The sequence below is a fragment of the Anarhichas minor genome, unplaced genomic scaffold, assembly GCF_050575085.1.
Source record: "Anarhichas minor isolate MPS153535 unplaced genomic scaffold, ASM5057508v1 ptg000007l, whole genome shotgun sequence".
NCBI classification, from domain to species: domain Eukaryota; kingdom Metazoa; phylum Chordata; class Actinopteri; order Perciformes; family Anarhichadidae; genus Anarhichas; species Anarhichas minor.
The window spans coordinates 20665899-20691412 of record NW_027466453.1 but is presented as its reverse complement, the minus strand read 5'-3'; the positions used below and the strand labels follow the sequence as shown (position 1 = coordinate 20691412).

General features: G+C 45.9%; 1 protein-coding gene across 1 annotated transcript; it reads right to left on the bottom strand.

Annotated features, from left to right (window-relative positions):
• Positions 1–1701: 1701 nt before the first annotated feature.
• Positions 1702–24186, bottom strand: ppfia3 (PTPRF interacting protein alpha 3). Its single transcript, XM_076081519.1, has 29 exons — positions 23824–24186; positions 16974–17075; positions 16566–16805; positions 16425–16484; positions 15189–15317; positions 14977–15069; positions 14361–14413; positions 14147–14240; positions 13803–13937; positions 12974–13057; positions 12602–12733; positions 11739–11801; positions 11571–11650; positions 10878–11046; positions 10333–10526; positions 9769–9994; positions 8852–8985; positions 8610–8764; positions 8402–8501; positions 8222–8303; positions 7582–7782; positions 6877–6942; positions 6370–6396; positions 5706–5881; positions 5330–5427; positions 3813–3988; positions 2772–2840; positions 2517–2682; positions 1702–1754 (listed from the first exon to the last, which is right to left on the bottom strand). Exons 1-29 carry the CDS (start codon positions 24184–24186, stop codon positions 1702–1704), a joined length of 3720 nt encoding a protein of 1239 aa, XP_075937634.1.
• Between the last annotated feature and the right edge of the window lie 1328 nt (positions 24187–25514).

Sequence of the window (25514 nt, the reverse complement as noted above, 5' to 3'; positions counted from 1 at the left end):
AATTGTAAAGATCGAAGCATCAGAGGGCGAGATATCCGAGACATTTTAGTCCCAAATTTGAGTCGAGCTTTAAAAAAAAGCTTTTCCCTTTTCCCATAATGCCACTTAGTTGCGTCTTTGTGAAAAGCTCCCCCAGCACCACAGTGGACATCATACAACTGTTTTTTACACGCTGAATAGTGCAGTGCCCGTTTGGAGCGCGTGGCCTTTCAGAGCGGGCCGATTACTTGAGTCCCCCAATGTGCTGCAGCGAAGTGAAGAAGAGTTCGGCTGTAACGTTAGTATATTCAGCATGCACAGCCCTGAAGCTCCGAGTTCGCTTGTTTACTCTAAATGTATTAGTATTGACCAAATTGCACCAAATGTGCACAAAGCACTTCACAGGGTCTCCAGCAAAACACCCACGAAAAGTGAAGTAGACCGGAAGGGCGGTTCTGGAGAGATGCAGAGGACACAGACAGAGATTCCTCGCTGTCTAGTTAGATAAACGAGCAAAGTACGTCTTTTCAGAAAGTGGTACCAACACAAACTTGATGGATTTCCTGCCGTCATGAGCACAAAGCCTCTGTGGCCTCGCTCCACCCTTTGATCTCTATGACGGGGTCCCTTCAAAAGAGATCGGCTTTCAGGGTGCCAATAGACACAAAGCCTGAGGAGGCTCTCTGAGGCCCTCTGAAGTGGTCGGAGGTCTGAACTCGGACGTGTTTTACTACACCACTCCGACCAATTGGGGACACTAGGACACCCACTGACGGGACCATGGAAGCCAACAACAGAGCCATAATGGCCGACACTGGACACCACGGGCAGACAGGAGAACACCGGTGTTGTTTAACCGCCATTAACGGCCAATTCCCCCCAATGTTAACGTCCTTCCAGTCATTTCCTCTTGTTTATCAAATCCAAACTTTACGGTGAGGTTAACTTCTGCCCCCGGGCTCTCATCGAAAACACCTGTTGCTGAGCAGAAGTTATAAGGCGACTCGTTTAGTTGTTTTCCAAACTGTAAAGAGAATAAATGGCAGCAAGTAGCGGTTTCCTCTGAAGGTAGGAAAATGAGCCCTGATATTGCCAACTCTGCTGACTGTGTGCAGACTCCGACGGGAATGAAGAGAGGAGGGAGGGGGGACCGGCACAGAACCGAACCAACACCGGTGTTGTCCTTCATTAACCCCACACAGAGAGAGAGAGAGAGGAAGAGCAAAGACAGAAGGACAGGAAGAGAGAGACAGAGAGAGAAAACAGCTGATCGCATTCAACCTTCCCGGTCCGGTTGGAAAATACATTCATACATTCTTCATGTCATTTTCCGCCTTCGTTCCTTTGCTTCTGTTATTGCAGAATGGTCAGACCGATAGATTTATTTTTAAAAAGTTAAATGGTTATATTCATTGCTTCTTTCTCCGTGGATGAGCGAGCGGCTCCTCTAGTCCCAATCCAGTCAGCGCCCTGCGGAGAGAAACAGCGTTATGCACACGTCACTGCGTCCGCGGCCTTAATTCAACTCTCAGTCCCCACCGACCAAACCCAGCACTTAAAAAGACCTCAACATCCCGGACTCAAACCGATCCCCACCCCAACAAACGAATACATAAAAACAAAGAAATGTGCTCGGCACATGTGAGAGTTGTGTCTCACCGCACAGATAAAAAAAACACTACGAGACGGTTTCATTATTTGGGTGTTCTCACCTCAGAGCCCTCAACAGGAGTACGTCCTCACTGAGGCGGAATCCCCCCGGGCACCAGAGCTGGCTGTGTTGGAGACCGGGGAAACAACAGACACAGACGGGGTCATTATCGTAACTGCGATGCTCTAAACATGCACTGACCTTCAGCAGGCATTCCTATTAAGAAGTGGAACGAGGGATAATCGTCTTCCTCTGCTTTGAAGCAGTCTGCTCCTTGTTATTGACAGTTCCTTTGCTGGAAAGACAAAAATTCCTCCGCCGAACTAATGGCACAGTAGCATGAAAACAACCAAGCGCTCTGTGCACGTGAGTCTTATATAACATGGCTGAAAACAAATGTTTCTGTTCAGGGCTATTATTAGTATTAGGGCCAGACACAAAAATGAGAGGAGGAAAAATAATTTTTTTCATTTAGATTTTTTTTGTGAGTTATTCTCAAAAGTTCTGCGTTTATTCTCAACATTTTGATTTTATTCTGAAAATTTAAATGTTATTCTCAATTTTTTGACTTTATTCTTGACATTTCAACTTTATTCTCGCACAAAAACAGAACAAGAAAACATCTTCCTGTTGTAATTGTGTCTGCTATGCCTGTTGTCCCTCATGCTCTTCCTCATTCATTTCAAATGAAGATGTTATGTGCAGAATACCTGATCAGCAGTAACCTCCTGCCCTGATTCCTGCCATGCTCTTCATGTGAGTAATGCCATATAGAGTAACAGGTCTCGACATATCGTCTAAATTGAGACGCGCCTCGAGGGCTCAGAGGAGCCGAACATATGTGAATACGAGAGCGGAGGTGTCAGAGGTCACGGGTCGTACTCACCATCGCTCTGAACCTTTCTCAGGGTAACGGAGGGCGTGGAGATGGCTGAGGCACGGAAGTTGGCAGGCAGGGTCTCGGCGGAGTCGGAAGTCACGCCCCGGAGGTCTTTCTCCCTAAACATCTTCCTCCAGGAGGGCGAGCGGGTGAACGTCTTCGCTCCGTCCTGCTACAGAGACAGAGTGTGTGAACAGAAATACTTCGCTTTCACTTTGCTTTTTTCTCCATATTTCTTGGCGCTCGATTTAGCGTGCTGACCTCATCGGGTCGTCTCTCGGTTCCCATCAAGATGAGGGAGTTGTACTCTTGCTCCAGGAGCTGTCTGGCCTGCAGGAGAGAGTTGATGTAGAGCTTTGACATTCATTGGGACTCTGCAGGTAACACATTTTCATTACGTTTGAGTATCGCGCCTGCTTTAAACCAGCACGGTTGGGAATCTAAAGGGTCAGATGAGACTTTAAGTGGATGTTTTGAGCCCTTTTATTATAAATAGGAAATGATGGAGCGAGAGATGCAACAAAGGCCCCCGGGCTGTTCCCTTTTAAGGTTTTGGACACATATCATACAGATAAGTATGTATTCTTTAAGACAAAAAAACACCGCTTATTATCGTCAATATCTTTAAAGGCCTGACAGAAGACAATATTTCTTGCTGAAGTAAATAAAGGTTCCAATCATGCCTGTAAAAATGCCTTGATGAAAGATGCTTTTTAAACTAACATGAATGAAATGATGGGGGTTTAAATTGACAAAGATATTGATTAGTGAAAACCTAAAAGTCCTCCTCCACTTGTTGGCCCTTCACTGTGCAGAGCGATGCATGTGCAGAAGTATGTTTTACTTTACATCTCACACATGAACGTATGAGCACGCTTTGATGACATCACAACTCGCTTTGAGGCCAATCGTGATCCGATGTGAAACTTGGACTTACACACGTGTGACGACTTGAAGCCTCCAGGTCACATCTTGTGTTCATTTGAAAAGAAATATAGCTGCAAATGATAGATTCTGGATTTTTCAACAAGTGCGAAGAATTAGATGTAATGTATTTAATTTGTGGTAAAGCTGGCGCCCCGATAGCTTAACGGTCGGGGTGCATACCAGCACTAAGTTGATGATTTGATTCCTGCTTGGCACCTCTCTCCGTGTTTCCTGTCCACTCTCAAATATATTAAAAAGGGGGAATGCCAAAAAATACTAATGTAAAAAACATGCTTGGAGGCGGTGGGTCTTTACGTCCCCTTAAAACCGCTCTTCTCTCCGTGTTGCAGCTCTAGTTCCTCCTCATACAGTTACCTGTGTGTTCGGATTGGGGATCTGCAGCAGCAGCGCCAGGTCAGTGTAGTCAAAGGTGTCGTCCAACGCCAGCAGAGCCCCGTGGACGCCGCTCTCGCGCAGGTTGTCGCCGTACTCCTTCAGGCCGATGGTCTGCACCCAGCACATCACGCGCTCATTGGACCACACCATCACATCTGAGAGGGGGAGAGGAGGAAGGTGAAGGGAGGGAGCGGAGGCATTCGTCTGCAAGCTGTCCGCTCAATGTTTTTAAAAGCCAGATCAGGTTTCTTAATATGCTGCTCACTTCCTGAACTTCCAGCTAGATGACACATGTCCTCTGAGGGGGTTAAATTAGCTGTTCAGTGCTGATGAGTGATAAAGAGAAATAGTTGAAATGTTCCTGCTTCACTGATTTATTCTCTGGCTGGTCAAGCTTATCATCAGACGAACCCAAACCTCTCGCACATTTCCTCACTTGGGGAATTCTTCTGTGAGGAAATCAGCCAAGATGAACCGACTAGAAAATGTACATGTGTATCCCAGGGCGCAGCGGTGGGAGAGCGAGAGGTTTTGGGGTTTGTTTAATGACCGAGCCTGTTGACATTTATGTAATCGTCATCCAGCTCTAGAAGGCTGCGGTTTATAAGGGGAGCAATAACCGAGAGGTGGTCCAAACATCTTCCAGAAACGTGGACCACTGCGCTAATCAAAGGAAATGTTTGTTTTGTTTGTCGTTATTAAGTTTGTGTGTTTTTAGGTTTGCTTTATTTCATATGTTAAAGATGTAGTAAGAAAGGGAATTATTTTTAATGGTTTATTGACTTTGTGATGTATAATTACTTATTTTATCTCTCTTTTCTCTGTTGTTAAAAGTTTAAAAAGTAAAGTAAATGACACTGCAGCTGCCACTATTAATAACATCATGTTTACTAGCATTAGCTCTAAAAACATGAGGTTTGAAGGTCTCTTTATAGACCTTCATAGACTTGCTTTGTTATTTGATTTAAGGTCAGACTTCATGTTTTTTGTTCATTATGTGATGAGTCAAGGGAAACATGTGTGAAGGGCACAATGAATAACTTCTCTTCTTGCTCTTCTATACTCTGCTACCTATTTCTATAACATTATGCATTATGTCTCTATTATTGTCAATATTGTATAAAGTGTTCTCTAGTTATTTCCTTGTATTTATGTCTCATGTTTTCTTGTAAATGGCATTTACAGTAGAAGACAAAGGAGGAAATTGTAAACGGAAACTTTTAACTGACAATAAACGCTTTGACTTTAACTAATAAAAATAACAGACAAAGAAATAAATGAAGCGACAGAGCAAAATACACTAATAATTGTAATAATAATAAATAAAAAAAAGTGTTGTTAATAGTAATAATTGTGTAAATTGTGTTTATAAAGTAATCACTAAGGTATACTTTGAAAGAGACGGTAGCACAGCATGAATAGAGGAATTAGCTGGGTGGACAGAAACGTCTCACACCGTGAATAGAGAGACAACGGGGGAGACAAAAAGAGCTCACCTTTGTTGTGGTGGACGCTCTCCTCTCTCCTCCTCTCCAGCTCCTTGCGGTCGTAGTTGAGACGCTTCAGGCACATGATGCCGTAGTGCAAACTGACCCTGGGAGAAAGAGCCAGAGGGTAGAAGCAGGTTAACCGAGGGCGTGTTTCCACTCTCACCTGCACTCAGGAAGCATAAACACTTAACTTTAAACAGAGAGCCTGGAGACACACCCCTGAACAGAGAGGAACAACGACAGGACCTCTCCCTACGCATCTTTTAACACCTTCATATTTCACCACACGCACAACAGACTCAACAGACAAACAATGAGACTGAAAAGTTGACGAAATTGCGCAAGATATGGCGAGAGCGGCCGCGCAGAAGCCGAGCTCTACCTGTGGAAGCTGTCCACCATTTTGAGCTGTCCTCTCAGCTCCTTCTTAGTCAGGTGGTCCAACATGCGGGCGTCCACCAGGGACTCCATGAAGTAGCTGCGGTACAGTGGCAGACCCAGGCTGGGCAGCCAGTCGTTGCCCACCCACTCATGATTCATGTCGCCGTAGGCCAGTATCTGGAGGGGGACAACCACAGGCCATCAACGCTGATTCACGCTCGGCTTCATGTCTGACGGTAGTGCAGGTCAGCAGCTCGTGAGTCACTGCCGTTTAGACTCACTAGAGATACAACGACTGACAAACATCTTGTTGTGTTAAAGAGTGAATCGGGTAAAAATTTACGTTTTGTTAAATTACAGACATTTTGAAGACGCTACAAGGGAAATAATTCTTAGATATCAGCATGAAACTACCTCAGTTGATACTCATATTAAGACAACTATTTTTTGTATTACATGTTTTCTGAAATGTTATGTTTGAATATGCAAATTAAGCATTCTCTTATGGTCACTTTTGGTGAATTTAGGAGAAATCTACAAATGCAAATAGACAAAGTAGTAAAATAAACACTTTTATGTGTATTTTGAATTTAGCAACATTGACCAGTGCGTGAAAAAACAACCAATGTTTTTGCCTTAATTCAGACTTTTCAGTTGATCCTCACCTGATCCCAGCTGAACTCTTTGAGCTCCTGCAGCGATGAGAGAAGAGACAGAGAGAGAGAGAGAGCCAGAGAGAGTGATGTGGAGGTGGAGAGGGGACAAGAGGTCAAGAACGGGGAGGACGGATGGAGAGATGATGGAGGCGAAGCAGAGGAGGAGGAGGGAGCAGCAGCAGCAGCAGGAAATGAGGACAAAAGGAAGGAATAGTGTGTTAGTGAACGGGTAATTAGTTGGAAGCAGTTCACACTGAAACAGCAACCAGAGGGAGAGAAGAAGATGCACTCCGTCCTGGGCCACAAAGACAGAGATAATAAAGAGGCAGAAAATTCAAAAAGAGAGAGAGAAGAGAGAGAGAGACAGTGAGAGGAAGAGGAGGGAGGGGAGAGACTCGTCAACATGATTCAGACCAGACGAGCCACTTAAAATAATTTTAAAATAATAATGAGACATAAAAATAGTTTTTTATCAGACAGAGACGGGGCAGTGGGGGGGGGGGGGGGGGCACTAACCGGAGGCTTGGTGGCCGCGTTCAGGGACTCCATCTCTGCGTGGGTCATCCACACGTTACTGGTCGACTGTGAACAAGAGAAAAGTGACATTTTTTAAAAATGTATTTTGCACCATTTCAACTCGTTAATATGCTGTTCATAAATAAATAGGAAGCCAAACTCGTCTTTGGTTATTTGTGACTTTATCTTCTTTGGAACAGGAGACATTAAACGCATGTGCGTGCAACACTTTTACGACATTTTTCAACATCTGGTTTGTTTTTGTCGCTGTGTGAGAAGGCAACATTTGGATAAAAAGTTGCTTTTGTTGCCAAGTTTTGTTACAAGGCGAAATAGGTGGAACTTTATCAGTGCAGTTTACTGTCACTCTCCTTTGGAAAATACACTCGTATTTTGTATTATGACATTTATCACATGCAGGATTCGTTTCATGTCCTATATTCCTCCTAATAGAATCTGCTTTTCATTTGACATCATTCATATACTCTCAATTATATTTAATTGTTAGTCTTTCTGTATGTTGTTATTAGTTTCTGCTGCAAATCTGCCAACAGGGATCATTAAGATCTAATCTCAAAACTACAAACACCTGTTTTAACATGTCCCCCATACTGCTAACATCAAAGTGTATTATCGTTAAAGTCTCTGCATCTGCACGGAGAACACTGTGGGATTTGTTTATGACATTAAAGTCTGTATTCTCACAGAGCGGGTGCTGGCCGGGGCAGAGGGGCTGGTGAGGGACACCATCTCCTGGATGGCCAGCCGCAGTTTGAGGCGGTGAAGCGGGTTACTGATGCCGATCTCCCTCTGGATCTCCGTGTCCGACAGGTTGGCCATGATGGCGCCGCTCTTCACGTTGGCACGACAGGCGGCGACGTACCAGGCCGGCATTCCCACCCACAGCTGGAAGGAGGAAGACGACAGATTAAATAAAAGGAGGAAATATAAGAGAAAACGATGTTGTCTTATGGATCCAAATGGATCCTTTTACAGTTTGTAATGAATGATGACGGACGTAAGTGTGCAGAAGTCAAGCTGTGTAAAGGCATTAACCACCAAAGATGGCGAATGCAACCTAAACAAAGTGACTTTCCAGATCCGTGTGTTATTAGTGAGTGTATTTGGTGGAGAAACCTGGCGTTTAATGTTACACCAGAGAGACATTACGAGCTACAGGTCATTAAATCAGACATTTTGATGCTGGTAACAGCCTTAACTCAATGTTTAAAGGTTGACAACTTGTCTCGATGGTTGAGACAACACCACTTCTGTTGCAAACTGTAAAAGGATGTCTTGCGTTCTTTAATTACTATCTCTTTAGGTTTCTGTGATGGCACAGTACCTCCAACCAGGATACAACAGTGGGCCCGTCCCAGGATGCAAAGGGAAGTCCTTGGCGACATGCTTCCTCCAGTAGCTCATGCCTGGTAAGAGGAAGAGGAAGAGTTACATATTTGGTGAAGTTCAAGTGAGAGATCAGAAATATCCATCTGACATCCAAGTCAAAGGATAATCCACAAACTTCTTTTTGCTGCGGCGGTCTTTATCTGCCGGACCCAGAGTCCCAGTCTTGTTCATCCCCAACGGGTCTCCAGAGGGCATGTCTTCAGAGGGTGTAGACGCTGGAGGAGATGCAGTGAGGTCAAATGTCACACGAATGAAAGATAATACAGAGATGAATACAGTGTGGGTCACTAGTGTACACTCAGTGTTATCCTCCATCTGGTTACCAAGAGAAGCAGATCCGTCCCGCCCAGGTTGGCCCATCCGTCCTTTCTCCTTCTTCCCAAAAAGCCGCCCGATGGAGGACTTGATGCTTTTCTTCTTACTGGACTTGTGGAGAGAATCCTGGCTGCTGTTGGAGCTGCTGCCGTCTGCCGAGAGACTGGGAGGGACAAGAAGGAAATCACTGAGGGGCGAACGAGGATGAAACCGTTTTGTGTTGGATGTATTTAACGTGCGGCCGCTTTACCTGCGAAACTCCCGTGGGTCGTCGAGCATCGCCCCTGGATGGGTGAGGGTCATCCTCTCCAACCGCAGTGCACGGGGAGTGGAAGGAGGCGTGGAGTCAAGAAGGGCGAGGGAGCGGTCATCATCTTTGCTGTTCTGCAGAACGAAGAGTAAAAATATTTCTCAAAGTGTGAAGCTCGGATGATTCAGGAGGCTTTTTCAAATCAGAGCGGCCGAATCATTGAGAACCTGGACTGCTTGGAATGAAACTTTATTACTGTAAAGAAGACCGACTCTTTCAGACAAATCCAGGCTACAGAAGACAAAAGACACATTCTTTTACCAAAACAAACATGGACGCCAACCAGCAGCAGGAACATAACGAGTGTTAACGAGCTGCACACCTATTGATTGTGAAATGTTTTGGTAATTAGTTTCCCGCAGAGTAGCAAATTGATTAATCACGTCAATGTTAGCATCATTTATTAACGATTGTCTCACTGTTTTGGTCACTACGTTACCATCACATTGTTGGTTAGTATCATCACGGGTTTCGTCTTCCTGCTTCCTAACTTGAACCACTCTGTTCTTAACTCCCACCTCGACATTATCACTTTCACCATCACCGCTGTCTGCATGTTTGGTTTTCCTTTTATTGCACCATCGTTTGTAATCCATCCGCCCGTTTCCAAAATGCTGGAACCAGCGTGTCTGGCACCAACCGTCATACCATCCTCCAAGTTTCCTGAATCAGTCTTGCCCAATCGAACAAGCTGCTGTTAAAGAACAGCTGAACTCCTCTGACCCCGTCTGCGTGATTTACTTGTGCTTTCTTCACATGACTCACTGTCTGGAGGAGCTGTTTGCATAAACAGGGAGGTGGAACACGGAGGCGAGATATCGCAAAAGGTTAACGTGGGACGGGAATAGAAGCGGTACCTGTCTGTCCGTCTCGCGGGCCGGGGAGTGAGACAGGCAAGGGGTGGAGTGTCCAGAGCTGGGGGGAGAGGGGGAGGCCAGGGTGGAGGACGTGATGGACGAGGGGATGAAGCACCGCCCTGTGCTGTCTCTCCCCAGGGAGGACGGAGGGTCCAAAGCCACGCTGACCCGGTTCTCGATCTCTTCGGCTCGCAACTCCGTGTTCTCCTTCTCCTCCTGGATCAGTCTGGGTTTGAAAGTGGAGGGTGAGAAAACAAGAGGACTGAAACATTTGGACGATATGATAATAACGTACTGAACAGATCAGAATAGACTAAAAGAAATTGTTTAACATTTTGGAAAATAAGCGTAATCTTTTTCTTCAGATTCTTCATTTTTGTGCAATAAATAAGAAGCTACAGCGAGAAGCCAGTTAGCTTAGCTTAGCATAAAGACTGGAAACAGGGGAAACAGCTAGCCTGGCCACTATGCGACCTAAACAGACAAAGAAGACCATCAGCAAGAAGATTGGCTACTTCTTTATATATAATTTGCGGTGTATTATGCAGAGAGGTGCGTCCTTACTTGATCTCCTTGTTGATGGCCTCCAGCTGTTCCTGCAGCATGATGGCCAGAGTCTGCACGTCCGTCTGTCCATTGGGGGACATCAGCTCGGAGCCAAACCGAGGGTCCCCGTCGTCCTCGTCGTCGGAGCAGCCCACATCCAAGCCCGGCTCGAACCCGGTCCCCAGCAGAGCCCCGCTATCCCACTCTGGGTACTGTACACAGAGAGTAGTACTGTGGTTCTTCGATGAAAAAACAAAATGTCACGTTATGTTAATTCTTTTATTTCTTTTTTTCATAGAGGATCAGGATGAAAGTAATATGAACTTGCAATTAGTCAGCTCCTTTTTTCAAGTGGAAAGAACAACAACGCTGATATTATTGCAAAAAAGATTGAGGGGAAAAATGGGAGTTTACGATACAGAGGAGACACATTTCCTTCCTGATGTTAAGGTATTAGATATATTTCCATATTTTACCAATGTTTGTTGTTTAACAGAAAAGTAACTGATGCTTCTACAACGTGCAAAAAGGGGGGTTGTAGAGACGTTACAGCAGATTCTCACCTTGGTCGAGTCCTCTCTGGCGGAGCTCCAACGGGCCCGGTGACTTCGCCTGACCACGCCCCCGGCGGAGGCGTTACCGAAGGGATCCAGGTGAGTGGTTGAGCCGGTTGGGAGCGAGCCACTCCCGTGGGAATACCTCAGCTCCAGAGCGCTACCCGGCAGAGATCGACTGGAGAGACGGAGGCAAGAAGATCATACAAGATGAGATAGAAAGGTGCAAAGACGGTACAACACAGAAAAAAACAACACAGCTGGCTAAACCAAAACTAAAATATGTACAGAAGAAATATTTCAAAAAAGAAAATATGTCAAAAACATATCTGAAATTTGAAAAATATTGTGATTTAACCTCATATACTGTGTCAAAGTGCTTCATACTATATATACTATATATACATTAAAAGGTTTACAGAAGGCTGTAAGTGTCAGGACGTGCAGATGAGAAAGTGCTAATTGGATCATGTATGTGTGTTTGGGCACCGAGTCAACGCGTGTATGTGGAGGCCACATATCAACACTGTCTTAGCTCGAGAGTGCTGACAGTGTTAAACGCCTCCAACGTGGGGTGATTGATCGACAATGTCTGGCGAGATAAGAGACACAACACTGGGCGTCTTTACAGTCAGACGCCTCTGGAGACTCAGAATAGTGTTTAGAGCTCCGTCTCTCTCGGGGTCGGAAATGGCAACAAACCTGGAATAAGAGCCCCCGGGCCTCGCTCTCAGCTGATCTAACTCCAGCTGAATACGCTCCAGCTCCGCGATCAGCTGGTCCTGAGGGGGCAAAAGAAACACAGTCGGTCGAAAAAAACAAAGTTACACATGTCGACCAGGTTTAACTGAGAGCGAAGCTTAGAGGCACCTTGTTTGCCAAGAGATCGTCCTGGAGTTTCTTCATGTTGGATAGTTCCTCGGACAGGGCGTTCTGGAGGAAGAACGAGAAGCTTTATTACGGGGAAATAAAAACAGTATGTTCTTAATGAGAAACTGGTCTTGAACTGGCTGCACAGGAGAGAGGGGATTCTTTAATTCCTATTTTCAACCAGATTTTATGTTCCTGTGCTTGTGAAAAAAAGACACTAATCTCTGAATATTATTATTAATAATTATTCCAGTGAAAAAAACTGAAAAACAGATGGGAAATGCTGATAATGCACTGTAGTAAGTAGGTTAAAAAGATAGAAGACATTGAAGAGCTTGTGCTCCAAATGCTGTTTTCAAAATTCTAATTTCACCTCCATTTACACTCATCATTGAGATGCTTTAGTGAAGTAAAAGTAGCAGCACGACAGAATACTCAGTACAGCCACAGCAGTACAGTGCTTTGCTCCCGTGCTGGTACTCTTTTCTGTTTCTTCAAACTCCATCTACTGTAGTAAAACAGTGAATATGGAGGAAGTACCTCATACAACCACACTTCAAAACATCCAAACTATTACTGTAAGAGTAAAGTTGAGTTACTTTCCACCACTGCTCTGGATGAAGGACTGTTTTACAGCAGCTTACTTCTCCTAAAAATGCTTAGGATGGTTTATATGCAGAGGTAGAATATCATGTATGTACCCATATGACCATGAAATAAAGTTTTAACTGGTCACTTCCTGGAGGGCAGAGGGGTGCGTGAACAAACCTGACACCAGGAGTTCATTTGGGGAAAAGGGGGACACATCTTTAGGGGTCTTGATTTGGGGGACTGAGACATTTGCTTTAGTCTGAGCGGGTCACCTTTTCTTCCAGAGCGGCCATCCTCTCCTTCAGATGCAGCTGCAGCCTCTCGTTGGACTCGGACAGTAGCTTGTCCACCGTGTCGGAGAGACGCTTGTTGTGTTCGTCGTTCATCCTCTCCCTCTGCCTCGCCTGAGGGCGGGGAGAGAGTGAGACGGGTGAGAGCGAAAGAGAAGAAAGGGTGCGGGGATTTAATAACAAGCATTTTGCTTGACTGAGAGCGACAGACAAAGATTTCTATCTGAATGTACACGACCAAATAGAGGGTTTAGAAAATTAGCGCGCTGACAAAAGGAACGGCACGAAAGAGGGGGAGGGATGAGAACAGAGGGAGAGAAAAGAGAAAGAGATGGAGAAGCGAGCGTGACTCACCCTCTGTAGCTCCTGGTTCTTCTCCTCCAGTTGCGCCTCCATCTGTCGCAGTCGCTCCTCAAAGTTACCATGACGCTCCTCCGCCTGGATGATTGGAAAGGGGGGGGGGGGGGGAGGGAAGGAAGCGGGGGGTTAGAGCCTGAACTAACACAAAAGGAAACAGCTTGTTGACCGAGTCTACCAATTAGTTACATGCCTGTACAGATCACAGCGGAGCGGGAAACCTTTAGTTTGCTTGTGTCTCACAGGGCATTCGTCTCCTCCTGCCAAGGAAGCCGTCTCCTGCCCCAACACGCAAAGGAGTAAGTGTAGCCAATTTGAGAGGTTTGGCTACCTGGAGGAGAGCGAGTCTTTTTTTTTTTTTTTTTTGGCAAGAGGGAACATTGTGTTTACGGGAATGCTGGAGGTTAACACACGAGCAATCAAACGAGTCGCGTATATTCAGTTCCTGGCGTGTCGAGGCGCACCGAGGATCAAATAGCTGAGCCGACTCTGCGCCCTGAGCTGGCTTTCATCTCCAGATCGTTTGCTTGTGAATTACTGGCACCGCTCGATGAAAATATTTGCTATTCATCCTGTCATTTGACATCTCATGTTCTGCTTCACTCATGCATGAACACACACACACAGATATATATATATTTATGTACTAGCCTGCATGTCCACACACGCTCACACACACTTGTGCACTTGTGTCTGTGCACATATGCATGCATATATTGCTGCTGTCAGGTGAAAATAGGACTATTTTTATCTCATTGTATATAACTGTTAGATAATAGGGCACACACACAGACACACACACATACACACGCACACACGCACACACCTTGTTGAGTGCTGCCACTCTCTGGGCGAGCTGGGCCTCGATCTCTGGCAGCGTCTCGGCCCTCTGCAGAGTCTGCTGCAGCTTCTGTTTGGCGTCATCCAGACGCTCCTGGAGCTGCCGGTTCTTCTCCTCGCTCTGCAAGAACACAGGATGAGAGAAGGACCGGGGGTGAAACTCAGGTCGCGAGATTGCCGAGGGCAGCAGACGTGATTAAAGGCACCGGGGGAAAGAAGAAAAAAAGACATTGATGCCTCGCTCTAAGTGCCAATGTGAAACGTGGCCAAGCTGCCAATCAACAGCAGAGACATGGACACACACGGGGATGAGAGAGACTTTCCCCCCACCTGTCTGTACAGCGAGTCTTTGCTGGCCAACTCGTTCTCCAGTTTGTCTTTTGTGTCGTGGAGAGACGTCGCCTCCCTCTGGGCACTCAGGTACCTGCAAACCAGAACAAAGCAGGCAGACAGACGGAGCAGCAGTGAGCGCCGGAGCAGGTTTTTTTTTTATTTCTATTTTAGAGGAAGGCAATGAAGAGTTCACGGAGAGGAAAACACAAACCTGCGCTCTAACGTGGTGATTCTCTCTTCCATGTCCTCCCTTTGACAGAGAGCCTGGGTGAATTAAAGTGTGTGTGTGTGTGTGGGGGGGGGATAACGTATGTAAAAGCAAAGAAGAGCAGACAGAGAAAGTGAGATAGGGAGAGAAGTTAGGTTTACAAGTGTTGATCAAAGGGAATTCACTGGGCTTCAGCAGCTATTAGCGGAAGAATGATAATGACTTGTTAATAGTTGTTGTTGACAGCTTTGCAGTTGCACAAGTCAAAGAGAGACAGAGGGGGGAGACAGGGGGAGGGGGGGGGGGGACAGGGGGAGGATAAAAGAGCAGCGAGAGAGGAGAAGCAGTTCGACGTGGAGAAAAATGTTTGCCGAAGTCAACCGACTCGACCGCCTCTCGTCCGGAAAAACGCCCTCACACCTTTCGAATCGGCAAACCGGCACACCGGCTGATTTGATGGCACTGTCGCCATGGATACAGGGGCTCTGGTGCGTTCAGTAACAGCCGCCGCTGCCAAGGAGGCAAATGGCTTCGTTGCCATAGCGAACGGTTACATATTTCCTTTGGGTTTGAGTGAAAGAGGATCTTTGTGCCACTGAGAAACAGACCAGAGTCTCACCTCCTTCACGTCCCGCTGTAGCTTCTGGTTGGCCTCCTCCGACCGGGCCAGCTCCCTCCGGGCGGACGTCAGCTGCTCCTCGATCTCCCCGACCTGGAGTGTGTGTGTGTGTGTGTGGGGGGGGGGGGGGGGACACAGGGCTGAGCGTCTGATATCTATGTTTGGCTTTTGGTGAAAGCATTAGACGGCGAGAGTGCGTCCGATTGGAGTACCTGTCTGCACATGAGGGCCAGTCTCTCTTTCAGCTGACCCAGCTCTGACCTCTGTCGCTCGATCTCGCCCTCTCGCTGCCTGTCGACGTCGGCCTCATCCAAGATGGACGAAGGGCCGTTGGGAAGCCGCTGAGCGAAGGGAAACGATTTGAGTACAGTGATCATTATAGAGCTGATCAAGTTCAACCAGGGTTACTCATCAGCTGGGTTTAAAAATAAACATTTTAGTATTTTGTTTTGGAAGAAATACCTCAACTCAAACATCTAAATTATTGAGGATAGTGGCTCTTCACATTCAGTGCTCATCAGGTACCTTCATGAAAAAATATGAACCAAATCGGAGGGACGGTGAACTTCTCAGCGACCAGTAAAAAATAAAGTAATAAGTAACGAAAACCTACTCTGATTACTGGAAAATTAAAGTCATTACAACTCTTACAAAAATCCAAGATGGCGCCTAACTTCCTCCTCTCTGAGTGAGCTGAGTGCCGCTGGCTGGAAGCCATATTGCAACAATACTGATCAAAGATTAAACTGGAGGCTGGAGGCAGCAGCTTCTGGCTCCCGATCAGCTGGTGATTGAGAAAATAAGTGATGCAGCATTTTAATGTACTGAGATAAATGGAAATAAACCCTCGGTGGACGGACTGAATCTCAACTCTATTTAAATAGAAAGCCATGAAATGATGGCTGCCCACATCGTGAATCCTAACAACGTGTCTCTAGCGCCACAAGCAGGTCCAAGAATCTCGACATCTACTAAACAGCTTGGCACAAACTCTATTCCAGACATTCGTGGTTCCCAGAGGATGAACCTGAAGGACTTTAGAGATCTTACACCACCGAGACATTTGTAGTTTTGATTAAAATGTCAACTCAGCAACCGGAATGATTGACATGAAATTTGTTTCAGACATTCACGCCTCCCTCTGGATGAACTGTAATCACTTTGGTAGTTCTTCTCTTCTCCATTGCCATCATCAGATTTTTTTGTGACTGTAGACTCTCAGTCTTGTTACGTTACACCGGTCTGACATTGACCCTTGTCTCTGGTTGAGAAGTTCACCTTTCCACTGGTCAGTTTGTTCATAAGGTTTCTTCTGTCACTCTGGACTCATGGATGTCAAAGCAGAAATAGATCTGTAGCGTCCTCATCTCTACAGGAGGACTGTGATCGTGCGATCCACAGGCTGACCACTATCTTTCTCAGATTGTATAAGAAAAGCATCCTGTTACCTCTTTGCCGTTTTCTAGTCCTTGCTGCCGTCGCTTGATTTGTTCCCGTAAAGACACAACCTGAAACACGGAGGGGAACCGTCAGGAGAGACTCCATCACCTCACTCACCAAAGAGAAGCACAGAAAGAAGGTGGACTCACCTCCTGAGAGGAGGACTGCAGCTCTTCCTCCAGGGACGCCACCCGCTCCAGCGCCACCCGTAGTCTCTCCCTCACCTTCTCGTCCAGAGCTTTGTGGTGCTCGAACAGGGACTTGAGCGCCTTCAGGACCTCCACCTCGCTGGAGACCCCAGCCGGGGACTGGGACTGCCTCTTCACCACGGTCATCCTCAGGCTGCGCTCGTGGCGGGACACCAGACACTCCAGATGTTCGAGCAGCAGCTGTTAGACACATGTGGTTCACATACAGTTAAAACCTCTTATCGGTTATAAACAGTCGCAGATGATTAAAGTTCACGTTTCACTGTGAATTCTTTCCAGAGCAAATAAAAAAATGCCAAAGGAACCAGAACTTTAATTAACCAAATAAATGAAGAAGATAATACTGACCCGTGTGTTGTTCCTCTCGGCCTTCAGCTCTGCTATCTCCTCCTCTCTCTCCAGCAGCTGTTCCCGGCAGAGGTTCAGCTCTTTGGTCAGCACTGCAAACTCCTGCAGGGTCACAAGAGGGAGCCGTTATTGACTCCATGCTTCTGCTGCTGCATGAGGTCATAATCTCTCTCACACACACACACACACACACACACTTTATTTATTAAGCGCTGCACTTTCCCACTTTCCCCAAAACCGGCCCCGGCTGCTTCATCTTGGATTGGCGACTTTCCTTCATTTCCCAGAATGCCCTCAGAGAGCGGGCAGTGAGCCGGCTGGTTTGACAGTGAGAAGCGGGTGGAGTGAAGGTCTCCAGGTCTGATTGGCTGCGTTTGCGCTGAATGTGCACCGTCAGTAAAACGTTTTTATTTCCTCTGTTGCTTCCTTAATGGATTTTCTCCCCTGTCTGATTGATAAATGTCGAGTCAGAAGGTCTGAAACCAACAAATAAAGATCTCAGCATGAGGTCGGCCGCTTCTAACTTTGGCCAGTTATCCAGAAGAATAACAATAAACACACGCTATGAAACATAAGAACAGACGAAAAGACTGCAGACTGTAACGTTTACTGCCAATATTTCCCGTTAAGCCACAGAGTGCAATTAACTCCAGAGTCTCAGACTTTCAATGCATTTAAACAAACATGCTCAGGCGTGCAGCTATGTTTTGGCTGAAGGAGGAAACCCCTCCATACAGAATAATCCACATAACAGCGGCCAAGCGGGAGTCTTAAAGCAGGCCTCGGTATAAAATCTAACAACCAGGTTTATTGCACGTGTTGCACCTGAAATTGGTTTAATTGCTCAATAACCACGACTGGCTGTGCGTTTTGCCCGCCATTAAAACAAAACGCCCGGAGGTTAAACAAGCATGAGAGGAGCTGGAACCAAGCCAGCGCTGCGTAATGTTTTAGATTTCCAGATGACAGCAGTTGAGCTGAATTCTTGTGATTTTGTGTAATTTAATCCAATTATGTATAATGTGAGGTGAGCTGCATGATAGTTATGAAAACAAATATGTTGCCTTTAGTCAAACTAAATGGTATCTGTGGCAACGAATCAACACAGAGAGGAGGAGTGACATCATGGAGGGCACGTTCAACTTCACGCACGGATGATGTCGGCTTCCACGGAACACACACGGCCGTGTGCACACACTCGCTGAGCAGCGAGCGCTCGCCCGTGCACTGATCGTCCACTCTGCTCGAGTGTGATGGCAGCGTGACGCACACATGACACACACATACACACACACACGACACACACACTCACACGACACACGACACACACACACACGCACACATGACACACACACATGACACACACGACACACACACGACACACAAACACACACATGACAAACACACACATGACACACACACACACACATGACAAACACACACATGACACACACACATGACACACACACACGACACACACACGACACACAAACACACACATGACAAACACTCACACGACACACACACACACACATGACAAACACACACATGACACACACACATGACACACACACATGACACACACACGACACACAAACACACACATGACAAACACACACATGACACACACGACACACACACACACACATGACAAACACACATGACACACACGACACACAAACATGACAAACACACACATGACACACACACGATACACACGACACACACACACATGACACACACACGACACACAAACACACACATGACAAACACACACACACACATGACACACACATGACACACACACTCACACGACACACACACACATAACAAACACACATGACACACACACACACATGACACACACACGACACACAAACACACACATGACAAACACACACATGACACACACGACACACACACACACACATGACAAACACATGACACACACGACACACAAACATGACAAACACACACATGACACACACACATATGACACACACACATGACACACACACGATACACACACACACATGACACACACACGACACACAAACACACACACTCACACGACACACACACACATAACAAACACACATGACACACACACACACATGACACACACACGACACACAAACACACACATGACAAACACACGACACACACACACATATGACACACACACACATGACATGCAAACACACACATGACAAACACACGGATGTCCTCCAACCCACGTGTGCTCTGGACCAATCATGTGTGTTTTCACAAAGTGCAAACGAGCCATTAAAGGCCACCGATGCAAGCGAGGCAGTGTGGTAGTCATGAACCAAGAACCAAGAACCAAGAACCAAGACCAAGACCAAGACCAAGACCAGAGCGAGTCCCACACTGCATGAAACGCTTACGATAAACATGCAAACCACATCCACATTCCCACAGAAAACACATGAAGATTCCTCATCATTCACCTCTTATATATGATGAGGTCATTATCATATGTACTATAAGTCGCATTATGGGCGATACGACCAAAATCTTTTATCGCAGTAACGGTCATTACATATCTCCATAACGATATATCATGATGTTTTTTTATGGTTGTTGAATAAATAAATAGTCTAATATCAAATAACCACATAAATACTCGACGAATGAAAAGTATTGTCTCATTTAATTAAGAACTTTCGTGCCAAATGAACATAAATAGTGAAAGTAAAGAGAAATAAATGAATATTTTCCAGCATGTGTTTACATGCATGCACACGAATACAGAGTCATCAAATCAATACAACAGTTAAGGTAATTTGAGCGAGTCTGTGCCTGTTATTATCAATATAGACGACGTACTTGCGCATCACGATATCTCGATGTATGAGTTCATCACGATACGGTTCCCCTGAAGGACGATAAACCATCATGTTGAATTATCTATTACCTACCATGTGTGAGAATGTTCCTCAGTGTTCTATGAGCCATCACAGTAATGATGTTTGACTACTGAATCAAACGGGAACAATTAGACCAGACCGGGTGAACACGTGGTCGATTACGAGACCCTCAGAAGCCGGTCTGGGGACCGAGCCTGATGTGGAGTCCCACAACAACACTGGCGCTGCTGTTATCTTTGCACCGTGTTCAGTGATCAGTTTACCCACACAGGCGCCTCACCTCACACCCTCTCCCAGACAAAAAGTACAGCATGTACAGTCTGTAGCTGAGCCTCGTCGTGAAAGGAGGAAGCTTCGTTTGAAAAGATGGAAGTGAGGAGGATCAAGGAGGGAAAATTTGCTGCGTGCAGATGGCACGTTCTGGGCCCGAAGGATATCCTATAATTCTGGGATTAATTCATGTAGAAGACGGAGCGAGAGAACCAGACACTTTCGACATTCCTCTCTGTCTCTTTTTTCGGGGCGCCGTCATTTTAGGTTGATGCAAATCATTGCACCATCTCCACCCCCCCCCCCCCCCTTCATCCATGTCAGTCTCCCCCCTGTCATGATACACCACATCGAAAACAGCCTCTAGAAGCCACCTCATTAGTATGCAGCAATATGCAAATGAGCTTGATTTGTTAGTCTCTGTGTGTTTCATATCACCAGGTTTTTCTCTCTCTCTGTGTGTGTGTGTTTGCCATGCTGTCACTCTCTCCTGATTTTTCTCTCTTGGCAACGTCGAACACACACAGACGAACTGGCTGAACTCATCTACTGTGGAATGTAGCTCCATGTGCTGCTCTGTCTGTGTCTGTGTGTGTGTGTGTGTGTGTGTGTGTGTGTGTGTGTGTTTCTGCAGATATCGATCTCCTTATCGGTGAGGTAACATTGCTCTTTAATGTCCAGTCGCTCTCTCTGCTAAGTCTGTCATTTCATTTTGGATTGTTTTCTCCCAGCGTAGCGACAGTGATGGAGACGTCTAACAATGAGTCCTACCTGGAAATAGAGTCGGAGCACTTGTCTGTTGAATTACAGGATGATTGGCTCTCGGCCGCTACGATGTGCGATAATATGGTAACTGTAACATACGGCCGGGTCAAATCATCCCTCAGTTTATCCCCCATGACGTTTCTATCACAAAGCTCCAAAACATTTTAACCATCTTTGAAAAACCAAACAACACAACTGAACGTCTTTCCACAATCCTCAAAGACTCTTCTCACAATCTGGAGGGAAAAATATGCCAAAACAATAAAGATTTTTAGTTTGTTTGTCAAGTTGCGAATGTATTTCCTGATTTGAACAAAGATGACGGCTTGAAATTGCACATCTCCGTCCTCAATTTGTGCCACACGACCCACAATTGTATCCCCACGTTGATGATCCTCTCAGATGATTTATACCTTCATAAATAACACAATAGTTTGTTTGTGCTTTACAAAACCAGTGAGGACAAGAGTCATCTCCACAGCCCTGGGTGGTAAATACAGCCACAGGTCTTTTCTTATGATCCAACAGATGGAACATATTTTGAATCCGGTTGGTTAGAAGAACCTTCTGGGTTTGTCAAAGATCAGATCTTTTCAGAAAAATCTGATGAACTGTGAATTCAATAGAGACACAAAGAGGCACAAACCGGACAAAAAGTGTTTAAAGCAGCTTTTCTTAACGTGCAATGCTGGCAACTTTTAAAGAAACACTTCATGGTTACTGACTCATCATCCAGCATCATTAAGGAACATTTTGATGCATCGGTCCATGAGGTTTTTTGTGAGTAGCCATTGAATTCACTGATGTTTTCTTTTATTGTTGCTCTTCTTTTAAGTGAGAGAATATTTTAGGAGTCTTATCAAGATTTTCAAAAACAAACATCTTGTTTTCACACAAGTTTAATCTGAGGAACATAACTAAAAGCATGAATATCATATAATCAAACTGAGATAATTATGTTTTAGAGTAATTATAATGATTGGAATATTGACTGTTGGTCCATTGATCCCATTACGGCTATAACAACTAACCCAACCCTCTGGATGGTTTACATTCTGCCCTCAGATGCTTTTTGATTCGATGTTTACTGCTGAACATACAACTCTTCTTCTCACAGCCGTTTATTTTCATCTCTCCAAGTTGTTGGGCATGTGCCAGCACCTGTCCTTATATAGTGTTTAGTGGGCGTTACCTAATAAATAAACAATGTAGCCACACGCTGTGAATTATGACCACATGGGATTCATCATTCAGTTTCCTGAGGAAGAGCAGATTTGGTTGAAAAACGTTTGGAAAAAAAACTCTGAACAGAAAATGTAAAGAATGTTGCTGCGTGAAGTTTTATGTGTTTTGTGCAACTTCGCAGAATAAATCTTCATTTCAACAAAGAGCTCATTAAATAACCTCTGTCATATCTCGGCCGTGTTTTACCCTGACGACGTATTTGGGCGTCACATTCGCAGCTTCACCTAAAGAGCTTTAGGAGAAACAGAGGAAGGTGACGTTGATGTCGGAGGTGCGATGGTTGCTGTGCTTTAAACTCCGCAGCAGCAGCAGAAGAAGAAAGGAGTCAGACTCAGCGCCACCTGGACCGGCTACAACATTAAACCCTGCTAACAGGTTAACGCATCAATAATTCAACACTGTGAAAGGAAGCATCTTCACCACGAGCACTTCTGATACAGAGCAGGACTCTACTGATGATACTTGTTTACTTTGACTGAGGTCGGCCTTTGAATGCAGCATTTCGTCTTGAGATGGAGCATCGTTTAAAAAAATAACATTTTGGATTTGAGTGTTCGATTTTTAGTACTTGTCCTGCAAACTCACGAGGATGAGTCTTGAAGTTGATCTGGTGTTTTTGTACCGCATGTGTTTATTTATTTAGATGTTAATCTACAATAACAGGAACATGATGAGAATATGATCCCTGTACTTACAGTAATGTGCTAATGACATAATAAGACATCGACAACATGTTATATATCCTGTTCATGTCGTCTACTTTCTAGTAGTTTTGTGTTTTTACGGTGTAATATTTTGAGCTGAGCAACAGACTTGAGATAAGATGCTTAACTTCAATAGACTTTGAGTTTTAGTGACTTTTAATTGCATTTAAATCCTTTTGTTTGATGCTGACATGAGCTGTTTAAATGAACCTTTCTAAACGTGTTCATGACACGCAGCGTGAGACTGCATGCACATCCTAAACTCTACTGTAACCTCGAGTAGAGCTCTGAACTTAAAGGAGCAGTTCACCAGGAACCAACAGTGAATCCTTACCAATACTTCCATCTCAACCTTCATCCAAACTATCAAAGCTAGTCATCGCTTTCCTTCAAACATACTAGAGAACTCCCCAAAAACAGCTTCTTACAGATGCAAACGTTTTGTGGATAAAATACATGTCCAGATATTCACCCAATCGTCTCCTCTAATCCCCTCAACGGTGAAGCTTCGGTCACACGTGTGCATCCGTGCATGCTACTGTAGGACGTGCACGTGTCTGTCAGCATTGTGGGTAACAAACAACATGTGAGAGATATGTGTTTCATTTGGATGCAAAGTCTAAAAGAGACATTCTACTCTGACTGGAGCTTCATCTTGTAGGTGAACTCTTCCTTCAGTCAAACACGCACACGCACACACACACGCACACACACACGCACACACACACACACACACACACACACACACACACACACACTATGATAATGTGATGTGAATGAACTTGTCATTTCAAAGCAGTTGCATGGATGAAACTTTTCCTTCAGTCTGACCTTGACAAAATATTACAATTCATTTAATAAGAATAATAAAACCCTCCCACAGTGAAGGAGCTGTGTGTGTGTGTGTGTGTGTGTGTGTGTTTCCTCCACAGCTCCTGAAATCATTACGTGACGTAGGGAACAGGTGTGTCGTACCTGCGGCAGGGCGATGGACAGCTGCCTCTGGAGCGACTCCTTCTCGTGGCCCAGATCTCTGAGGCGCAGGTGGGCCGTCCCCAGACAGTCCTGGGTGTCCCTCAGGCTCTCCAGCAGCCTCTCCCTCTCCGTCAGCATGTTCACCATCAGTGACTCCAGGTTGCCCGTGCTGCCGCCCTCATCGCTGCCGCCGCCACTGCTATTACTGTTACCACTACCACTACCACTACCACTACCACGGGGCTCCCTGCTGCCGAAGCCCCCAATGCCTCCTATGCCTCCTCCTCCGCCCCCCGCCGGGGAAGACGATCCGCCTCCTCCGCGCCCGTCCTCCGAGATGGTGGGCATCACCTCGCACATCATCTTGAGGCCTGGGTGTGAGAGGCGGTATATCTGAGAGGCGGTCTAGGACACTTGACGGCAGCGTCTGGTGGACCACCGACTCCTAATCAGACGGCCAACCGATACTTTAGGGTGGGTGGGGTGTGGGGGGGGGGTTCCTCTCAAGCAGGAGACAAGTGCAAGAGGGGGGAGACGAGCTCTGTGGACTTGTGGGTGAGAGTTTCAACGTTGTTTTAGGAGGGGGGAAACAGTGTTGGGTGACGAGGGTGCTGTGGGTCTGGTGGAGGGGGGGGTGCAAGGGGTACGAGGGAGAGGTGCAGGTTTTAATGGATGACCTCTGACCCCCGGCCCAGGCTTCACTGAGATGAGAGACGGACCTGGAGAGAGAAGAAGAAGAAAGACATGTTTAGGAACACAAGAGGTTTTTATAAAGCCTAGATTTCTCACCAGACACACACATGTATCACACACACACACACACACACACACACACACACACACCTTTCTCCAAACCACTCAAAGACACAACAACCACCTCTGTTGCAGCACAGCCGCTCTCCTCCACTGACTTGGCATCGCGATACTCAACGTGTGGACTAACCCGCCCGTCCATCAGTGCATGTCTATGGATCCACAGACAGTCGTAACGGTGCAAATGAATGGCGCATGATGCACGGAACGAGTCGTTACCTCAGCAGCCTGTTCAAACACAGCCGTCACACACACACGGAACAATCATCGGGCCTGCAGGCTGGAGCAGAGAGACGCGGCGCTGTTTCATACATCTCATGAGGGGGGTGAAGAAGAAAAAAAAGGGTGTCATCATGAATTGTAATTACGAGCTGTATCCAGGAGGAAATTATTTTTTCTACGGCTCCGGAAGCCATCTGTAAAAATATATATTTATCTGTGTGAATCAGGTTTAACGTCCTCAGGGTTTGGACGGGAAATAAATTGCTGTCTTTACAAAAATAAATGGCTTAAAAGGGTGAAGCCTATTTTTTTAAAGCATGTATAGGGCTGTGCACGAGAGGAGGTGCCAATCACGCTGTAAATGATGGAGGCCTAATTAACACGTTCAACCGGGAGATACATATCACGCAAGTGGGTTATTTTTAGTGATATGAATGACCTAAATGTCGGAAAACGGTGCGTCTCTTTGGCTTTTATTCCGACTGCAAGGCGTCTATTTCCTATCAACTCCCCTCCCTCCCTCCTTCCTCCCCCCCTCCACCCATAAAAACAGCTGGACGGTCTAACGCACAGCTAGATCCGTGTGTGCAGCGAACATCACGGTGGATTTCGGCCGCAGCCGCCGAGCGATGCGTGTGTCTTACCCTCTCCATGAT

What these genes read in the sequence shown, in the direction of transcription:
- ppfia3 (XM_076081519.1), bottom strand. Translation starts at nt 24,186, where the DNA reads ATGATGTGCGAGGTGATGCCCACCATCTCGGAGGACGGGCGCGGAGGA. An exon ending in AGAACCAGGAGCTACAGAGG is followed by an intron (nt 12,734 to 12,973) that starts GTGAGTCACGCT and finishes CCCCGCCCTCAG; the next exon opens with GCGAGGCAGAGGGAGAGGAT. An exon ending in ATGGTGGACAGCTTCCACAG is followed by an intron (nt 5,428 to 5,705) that starts GTAGAGCTCGGC and finishes TCTTTCTCCCAG; the next exon opens with GGTCAGTTTGCACTACGGCA.